Raw genomic sequence first — 9341 nt, forward strand, 5'->3', positions numbered from 1 at the left:
GTAGAGGTCCCGGGAACCCAGGCGCGTCCAGGACAGGGGTAGCTGGGGCCTCGGCTGGGACCCAGCGAGACACCGGGCCTTTGTAGGTTCTACAAACACCTGGACCGGGGCTACAACTCGTGTGCACGGACCGACCTGTACTTCATGCCTCTGGCGGGATCCAAACTGGCCAAGAAGAGGGAGGAGGCCATCGAGAAGGCCAAACGGGAGGCCGAGCAGAAGGCGCGAGAGGAGCGGGAGCGGGAGAGAAGGAGAAGGAGCGAGAACGCGAGCGGGAACGGGAGCGCGAGGCTGAGCGAGCGGCCGTGAGTCGGGAGGGCAGCCTGCTCCATGGGCATCAAGGGCTGGTCCCCGCGCCCGCCTTGAGTGGGCTACCCCCTCGCTGTCTCTCAGCACCCACCAGCCTTACTTCTGTGTCCACGATATGCTGACCCCTCTGGGTCTCCTGGTCCCCCGTCACGGCAGGTCTGGACCAGGGGTGGGGTGGGGGAGCCAGTCGGTTGGGCCAGGGGCCAGGCGCCTGCCCCTCACGGCCTCTTTACTCTTGCAGAAGGCGTCCAGCTCGGCACATGAAGGCCGCCTCAGCGACCCCCAGCTTGGCGGTCCTGGCCACATGCGGCCATCCTTCGAGCCCCCGCCCACCACCATTGCGGCCGTGCCCCCCTACATCGGACCCGACACGCCGGCCCTCCGGACTCTGAGCGAGTACGCCCGGCCCCATGTCATGTCACCCACCAACCGCAACCACCCCTTCTACGTGCCCCTCAACCCCACCGACCCGCTGCTGGCCTACCACATGCCCGGCCTCTACAACGTTGACCCCACCATCCGTGAGCGGGAGCTGCGGGAGCGCGAGATCCGAGAGCGGGAGCTCCGGGAGCGGGAGCTGCGGGAGCGGATGAAGCCGGGCTTCGAGGTGAAGCCCCCGGAGCTGGATCCCCTGCACCCAGCCGCCAACCCCATGGAGCACTTTGCCCGGCACGGTGCCCTCACCATCCCCCCTGCCGCCGGCCCCCACCCTTTTGCATCTTTCCATCCCGGTCTGAACCCCCTGGAAAGGGAGAGACTGGCCCTGGCCGGGCCCCAGCTGCGGCCTGAGATGAGCTACCCAGACAGACTGGCGGCTGAGCGCATCCATGCCGAGCGCATGGCCTCGCTGACCAGCGACCCCCTGGCCCGGCTGCAGATGTTCAACGTGACCCCGCACCACCACCAGCACTCCCACATCCACTCGCACCTGCACCTCCACCAGCAGGACCCCCTCCACCAAGGTGGGCGCCCTCTGTGGGTCTGCGGGAGTCGGGGGGCTGCTGTCCGGAGCAGAGCTTGCAGCTCCTGGCACGTGTGAGGGTACCCAGCATACCCCCTGGCTCCAGAGTCACCTGGGGCCCTCTGCTCGCCATCTCCTGATGAAGCTTGGGTTCTCAGTCATGCGCCTGCAGTGGGGCTGGAATGGAGGAGGTGGCCTATGCTCTCTGGGGCTGCTTGAGAGCAGGAGACAGGTCTAGAGGAGCAGGGCAGAGCCTTTGGGGCCACCTGGAGGCATCTAGGACACCCGGGGAAGCTGGGGGTTGTCACCAGTGAGAGCTTTTCTGCTCCCCCTCGGGGAACAGGGCTCGGGCTTCTGCCAGCTTGGAGCTGGCTCACCTGGCCAGGACCGCCCAGTCTTGTCCACTCCAGGAGCAAGATCTCTGGAAGGCCCACTGGTCGGCGGCCAGGGGTACAGGCTGGTCTGAGGCCGACACCGGCACGATTGGTGTCCCACTGGGCGGCTCTGCAGACTGGCCAGACAGGGTGGGAGGGGGGTCAGGGCCTGCTGTGGGGGCCCCTGGGCCCCTTCTGGACAGGGAGGGAGACAACGGACAGGGTGGGCCCCAGAGGGAAGGAGGGCAACTTCCAGTTTCCTACACATGTTCACAGCCCCACCTAACGCGGGGTTCACACCGTGGTCCCAGAATGAAGAACGTTTGTGGTTAAGCCCTGGGGTTAGCAGCAGGTGGGCCTCAGCCCTGCGAGAGGACAGGCGAGTGTTCTTAGCATGTTCGTTCACCTGACAAATGTTTACTGAGGACCTGCAATGTGCCCGGCATAGCCGTAGAAGCTGGTGACACCCCTGTCCACGTTCGCCTTTCAAACCTGGGGACAGTCGATAAACGTGTCTGAGTTTGTGAGGAGTGGTTGGTGTTCTGGAGGATGACTGAGCAGAGAGCTGGGAGCAGCAGCGCTGCTGGTGTAGAGAGGCATCTGGAGGGTGGGAGGTGTTGGGGCCAGGGAAGGAGCGTCCTCAGGCCTGGAGAGTGTGGGTGCAGAGGCCCCAGGGCCAGAGAGGGTGACTCCAGGGAACAGACAGGCGACGTGCTGAGAGGGTCACTGGGAGAGGCCAGGGCTTTCTGAGCCCCAACAGGCAGCACCTGCTTTGCTTTGGGTCCTGTGGGTGAAGAGCCAAGGAGGCAGCCTGGGGCAGTAGATCTCACAGGCCCAGGATGAGGCTGGGGCAGTTGGCTCAGGGGCGCTGCAGATCCAGGGTCCTTGCCAAAATGAGATTGGGGCTGCTGAGGAGACTGGGGAAGAAACACGTGGTCAGCTCTTCACTCTGTCACTTTCTGGAGCTCCGTGCAGGTGCGGGAGTCGGGGAGGGCAACAGCCACTCTGGGTTAGTAGGTCAGGGTTATTGATGGCCTGGTGACCAGAAGCCAATCTGTGGAGAGGAGGAAGTCGCTGTGAATACCACCGAGGAGGGCGAGCAGCTCCTGAACCCTGTGCTTCTGCCCCCTTTTCTAGGTTCAGCGGGCCCCGTTCACCCGCTGGTCGACCCCCTGACTGCTGGCCCTCATCTGGCGCGCTTTCCCTACCCCCCTGGCACCCTCCCCAACCCTCTGCTTGGACAGCCCCCCCATGAGCACGAGATGCTCCGTCACCCAGTTTTTGGTAAGAAGATGCCTGGGGAAGGAGGGGGCCAGGGAGAGTTGGGTCAGGGGTCTAGTCTGCTCTCCCGTTCATGCATTTACTCTGTGTTCAGCACAGGCCTCTCCTGTGTAGTGGGGAGCCCTGGGAGCTGGGCAGGCAGACCCCCGCCCCCGGGGAGCTGGGGATGAGGCTGTAAATGCACAACAGGAGCCCAGAGGGAGTAGGGGAGTAAGAAGGCTGAGCGCAGGCCTCTGTGACCAGGCAGTAGGCTGAGGAGGAGGGGCCCCATGGGAGGTGGAGGGAGGGGGCTCAGGGACCACACTTGTTTCTCCCCAGAGGCTCTGCTCTGCTGGTCCCTGCCCAGTAGGTGACCTCTTGATCCTGCCCTCGGGAGGCTCTCTCCTGACCTGACCTCCTTGGCGGCCTCATCCTGGCCACTGCCTTGGCCTTGCTATAGCAGGGGCTGTTTGGTGTTTGACAGGCACCCCCTACCCCCGAGACCTGCCTGGGGCCATCCCACCCCCCATGTCGGCAGCCCACCAGCTGCAGGCCATGCACGCCCAGTCGGCTGAGCTGCAGAGACTGGCCATGGAGCAGCAGTGGCTGCACGGACACCCCCACATGCATGGTGGCCACCTGCCCAGTCAGGAGGATTATTACAGGTAAGGCGGGGAGGGGCTGAGGGGGAGGCCAGGCCCCCTCCGTCTGTGGGTCCCCAACCCCGCCCCTCCCAGCTGCACTCACCCACCCCATATCAACAAGTGCCAGGCTGTTCCCCTGCCAGTTAGGGGACTCCTGATGGTCTTGGGGGTGGGGGAGGGAGCGGGGTGGGGAGGGGGTCAGCAGTGTGGCAGCTGCTCAGGCGTCCAGACCCTCCAGCTGCAGGCCTGCCCAGGCCTGATACCTATGACTTTTCCTTTTTTTTTTTTCCTTTTCTTTTTCTAGTCGACTGAAGAAAGAAGGTGACAAGCAGTTATAAGTTATTTATTTGTTAACGCTGGCTGTGGAAACCCCAATTCTTGGGGGAGAGAAACAGGACTTTTTACATACAATAGGAGCTCTAAAAGCAAAAAGAATATCTTCTAAAGATTTCTTTATATATTTAAAAACCCCACAACTAAAAACGTATCAGCATACATAGTGTTCGTTTGTAGAGAGGATTCCTTGAGACTGGTTTGGGTCTCCCTGCATGACAGTCCCCCAGAAACTTAGTGAGTCCTGGACTGGACTGAACACCCAGAAAGTGCCCCTGCAGTCTTGGGGTTTGGCTTTAGCTTTCTTTTCCTTCCTTGATTTTTCTCAGTAGGTGCTAGATCCCAGTTCACACCCTTCAGTGCGTGCAGACACACTCAGTTGCGTGTGTCCCAGAACCCACACGGTCTGCAGCATCTGAGTTTGGAATCCAAGAGCTATAATTTTTAAAAAATCTTTTATTTTAATACATTGTAGGAGATCTTCATAATTTGAGGAGGTTCTGTGCATGGCTTTTTACGTCTGTAAATAAATAATTTTAGAACAGCCTTTTTTTTTTCCTTCCATGAACTACTATTCTGATCTATTTTTTCCAGCCATGTCACTAATTGTGAATTCCTACCAGCTATTGACAGAATACAGAGTTGATTTTTTAATAAAAAGTTATATATAATTATCCCTTTAATTAAAGGGAACAGATGGGCGTTACTAGTTACAAAGGGGCAGAGGAGGCTAGGGGCTAGGTTTGGGAGCAGCCAGGGATTGCAGAGACAACATTACAAGCCGTTTCTTTGTGTTGCTGCTTTGGTTCTCACTCCTGTCTGTTCCCGGCTCCTGCTTTGCCAGCGGTGCGGACTGTGGTGAGCTCAGCCGACTCGCTGTGCACTGGGAGCGCAGGAGTTGAGTGTCCCCCGTTCCGTCTCTGCAGGCGCGAAAGCACATGTTCCTGTGTGTCTGGTTGTAGATTTCCTTGTAGATTTCTGTACACGCGCATTTGATTGGTCTGGATGAACTTCTCCTCCCCCCCCCCCATATTTGGACTATTTCATAAACATCCTAGAAAATTGAAGAAAACAATTCTCACTAAGCATGTGTGCTTGCCAAAGGATCTGTCAGAAGCCTGCTTTCTGGTGTGTGTGGTCATTCGGATCTCCTTGTGGGGAGGCCGGGCCGTCCTTGCCCCACTCAGAGGCTGCTTTGGGGTCGGGGCCTCCAGGAGGTGTCCCAGCTGTGGGTGGCAGTCCTGGCGGGTCCTCGTATCACCACACTTGGTGTCCCGCTCTGCCTCACAGAAGCAGGACAGGGGTCGCGGACGTAAGGTGGGAGGCAGGCTCCACATGGGGCCCCTCCGAGGGGACAGTAAGCCCTGAGCCTGCCTCTGCTCTCCAAGGTGCCCACGTGATGCCCTTTCTCCAGAACAGAGGGTGAGGACTCGGGGGGCCGTTATGCACCTGTTGATGAAACTTTCTGCCAGGATGTGCCCTTGTCTATCCCTCTTGTCTCAGACCCTTGAGGGCCTTTCCTGCCATGATGTGCAGGGGTCCCAGCCAAGAGCGAAAGGAGAGCCGGAGTCCCACCTGGGGTCAGCGGACATGGAGCATGTCCCAGACCACGGAGAGGTGGGCCGAGAGGCTGGCACTTTGACCTAGAAACCAGCAGGTATTAGCTCAGATTCAGGTTCTGGATTCAGACCTGTGGTGAGGGCATTTCCAGTGTCTGTCAAACCATGTTCAGTTTCAGTTGGGACAGATAAGGGGTTGTTTGGTCTGTTGAAAATGTTTGTAGTAGTAGGTTTTTTTCTCTGGTTTTTCTCTCATTCCATTTCTGCCTTAACTTTAGCTCCTTGAGGGGAGGCAGGCTCAGATGGAAACTTTGTCATCACTCTCATGGCAGGTTGGCCAGGAGCAGTCATGTCGCCAAGGCTCGCCACGTGCCATGGGGGCGGGCTCAATGCTTCAGGCTCCATGCCTCTGAGCCAGGCGCCTTCCTGCCGCTCCCGGCTCCAGCACGGACACCCCCGCCTGCCCACCCTTCCTCTTCTCCCTTCTGGTAGACCATGATGCCTACCATTTAGTTACACCTTCTTGATCTCCTCTCTCTATTGTCCATTTTTCCAAAGAAGAGAGAGTGAAGTACTTGGGAGTCTGTATTTGAAAACCGTCTGAAGGCATTTTCTCGTTTGGTTTTGGTTTTCTCCTCACATCCCCAGGTGAAGCACTGAGATTCTTCCATTTAAAAACCCAGAACCTGAAACCCTCACTGGTCAACTCCAGTGTGTGTAGGAGGCCCCAGACCTTCGCGGTGTCTTTGAAGCCCAGCCCCCTGGTTTCCGTTTGGGTTTCCTCCCTTGGTTGGGAGTTGAGTTTTGCGTTTCCGTGTTTCACGTGTATCTTGTTCACTGTCGTCGAGGTCGAGCTTCACTGCGGCAGCAGCAGAGCGGAGTGTACATTCTGATTTGCTACGTTTATATATATCTTGAAGCTAAATGTATATATGAGTAGTTTGCCATGAGATAACACAGTGTAAACAGTAGACACCCAGAAATTGTGACTTCTGTGTTCTCTCCATTTGAGTATTTTGTAATTTTTTTGAAATATTTGTGGACATAAATAAAAACAAGCTACACTACAGCGGCTGCGTGTCCTCCGTGGGCTGTGTCATTTCTGGGGTGAGCAGGGGGTTGGCAGTTGTCCTGCCCTGGGGCTCCCAGGGTGGGGAGGGGGCAAAGGGAGGGTTGGGTTCTCGGTGTTGCCAGCACACTGGCTTACCCTCCTGGACGAAGGGTCTCCAGTGGGCACACTGCCCTTGGGGGGGCCTTCAACCTGCTGGCGGGACACTCGGAACCTTCAGTGACTCCCCAGGCAGAACAGGCCGTGTTGGGGGTGAAAGGTGATGGCATTGGAACCACTATACTCTCTCTTAGCTCCTCGCCCTGCCTCTCACCCCACACCTCTAATTTGTGGGCACCTTGATAACTCAGTTGGTAAAGAAATCCGCCTACAATGCAGGAGACCCTGGCTCTCCTGGTTGGGAAGATCTGCTGGAGAAGGGATAGGCTACCCACTCCAGTATTCTTGGGCTTCCCTTGTGACTCAGCTGGTAAAGACTCCACCTGCAATGCGGGAGACCTGGGTTCGATCCCTGGGTTGGAAAGATCCCCTGGAGAAGGGAAAGGCTACCCACTCCAGTATTCTGGCCTGGAGAATTCCACGGACCGTATGTATCTGAGCCACCAGCCAGGACAGTTGCTTCCAGCTCTGGCCACCCTTCCTGTCTTGTCTCCTCTCCATCTGTACCCCCTGACACCTGCCGGTGCCCCCACACCGCCTTTAGCCGCTGCAGCACCTGCAGGTCGACAGTGCATCCAGGACCTGATGGGGGATCTTAGCCTCCTGCCGGCCAACAAACGCTCCAGGTGGCCTGCAGAGAGTATGTGTGGCCACCAGGGGGCAGCAGTCACCAGGGTGGGTTCAGCCTGTGGTTTTTCAGAGACCAGAGTGTGGTTTCCTGAAGTTTCAAGACTCTGGAAATTGTACACTCACCTTTTTATCTGGAATCTGGCGGCAATGATGAGCAAGAGCAACCTGGAGCGCTTCTTGTTAGTAAATCGCCCTCAAGCAGGATCGCTGGTGTCTCAGATGGTAAAAATTCTGCAGTGTGGGAGACCTGGGTTTGATCCCTGGGTTGGGAAGATCCTCTGGAGGAAGGAATCACAACCCACTGAAGTATTCTTGCCTGAAGAATTCCGTGGACAGAGGAGCCTGGCGGATGATAGCCTATGGGGTTGCAAAGAGTCGACTGAACGACTAACACACAACCATGCGTGACTGTGGTTCTGGGTTGTGGATGAGAAGATGGGGTGGGCGGAGTGGGGAGTAGGTAGAATCCAGGTGCTGTCTTTGCCAGTCTCTCATCCAGATGATGCTTTTCATAAAGCTGAAGTGTTCAGTAACGGATTTATGAAGTGGAAGTTTCAGGAAGGTTGAATGATAAGACATGTTTGTGAATGGAGATATAGATTGATGCCGCAGAAGACCCTCATCAGAGCTGCACAGGCTGTAATAGTTTGCCAGGTGTGGATGTTGATGGCCAGTGTCCCCATCTGGCCATGGACCTGGCCTGAGGCAGAGGGTCCTGCAACAGATGAACCTGCTGGATTTGTGAGCCTGAGAGGAAGGGTCTCACGTCTCACAACTCTGCCCCCAGCCAGTGTCTCCACTCTGTTCCTGCCCAGACCAACTGGCCCCAGGTGTCCCTCCTGCTCTTTGGCCCTGTGGGCGCAGTGGCTCAGCAGCCCCTCTGATTCCCCACAGCTAGGAAAGTGGCTGTTGGCAGGGCTGGATGCACGGCTGCCACGTAGATACAGGTCCAGGGTAAGTTCATGTGTACAGGGCATGTTATTTAGGCATCACCTGGATTTACATAAATCAGAGCCACTTACCTGTGGGGCCAGGAGGTACAGCAAAGAGATTGCCTGTGACCTCCTAGGCAGACATCGAATTCCAGGGCTGGAAGCACAGCTGTGCAATGGTGGCTGTGAACAGCCGCTGAGTGTCAGGGACTCGCATCCCAGCCGGGAGCCCTTTGCCAACCTCAGGCCTTGCAATCCCTGCTCTGCCCATATGGGGAGAGCCAGGGTGGTGTGAGGGCACCAGCAGAGGCCCCTATTCCCACCGTCAGCCTCTCCTGGCTGACCCAGTTGATGCAGGTGTGTTCCTGGACTCAGAGCTATGGGACCCAAACAGGACTGGTTACCCAGAAGCCTGGGATCAAGCTGATGGGCTCTGAGACCAGTGCACCATCTGCCCTGCACTGGAGCCCTGAGCAGGTCCTCCCACAGGTCTGTGGGGACCCTAAGGCACTGGGGCCCTTGGCCTCCCTGCCCCCTCCCAGGGAGGGACAGCCAGATGAGCCTGTGGGGAGGCAGCCAGCGAATGTGGCCACCCAGCTGGGCTCTGAGGCTGCAGGAGCCAGTGAGCCGTCTCTGGGGTCCTGCAGTTGCCATTGTGGACGGAGCAGTGCAGGCTTTCCTCTGGGACTCACCTGCCCTCATTGAAGGCTCAGAATCCTAGGGGTCCTTTTTTTCCCTGACTTATTGCTGGGTTCCAGTTGCCCCAGCAAGCTTCCCTTCCTGTGTAACTGTTTCCTCATGGCCTATCTGAGTCCCCTGCAACCCCCTGACTCAACCCTTTGCCTGCACAGGCATCCCACTTCCCCCTACCCAGATGCCTCGTTCCTGGACCAGGTCTCAGCAGAGAGAGGTGCTGGCTTCTTTCATCCTGTTTGCTGGATGAACAACAGGCCCCGCAGAGAAGTTTCCTCGGTGCACGCAAGGTGCTGCTGAATTGTGGGCACAGATGAGCAGCTGGAAGGGACTTCGGCCCCATCCGGGAGCTGAACCCACTGCTACCCCTGCCTCAGCTGTGCCTGCTCCGGGATCTCTCAGCCTCTCCAGCTCCAGT

General features: G+C 57.7%; 1 protein-coding gene across 1 annotated transcript in view; it reads left to right on the top strand.

Moving 5' to 3' along the window:
• The window catches only part of RERE (arginine-glutamic acid dipeptide repeats), a 303344-nt gene extending 296835 nt beyond the window's left edge, over positions 1-6509 (top strand). Inside the window, 6 exon segments of the mRNA XM_027564998.1 lie at positions 87-241; positions 244-305; positions 551-1271; positions 2782-2928; positions 3389-3569; positions 3853-6509. Of these exon segments, the coding sequence (XP_027420799.1) occupies positions 87-241; positions 244-305; positions 551-1271; positions 2782-2928; positions 3389-3569; positions 3853-3886 (1300 nt within the window). The 3' untranslated portion in view covers positions 3887-6509.
• Positions 6510-9341: the final 2832 nt, after the last annotated feature.

This window comes from Bos indicus x Bos taurus, chromosome 16 (genome assembly GCF_003369695.1).
Source record: "Bos indicus x Bos taurus breed Angus x Brahman F1 hybrid chromosome 16, Bos_hybrid_MaternalHap_v2.0, whole genome shotgun sequence".
Lineage (NCBI taxonomy): Eukaryota > Metazoa > Chordata > Mammalia > Artiodactyla > Bovidae > Bos > Bos indicus x Bos taurus.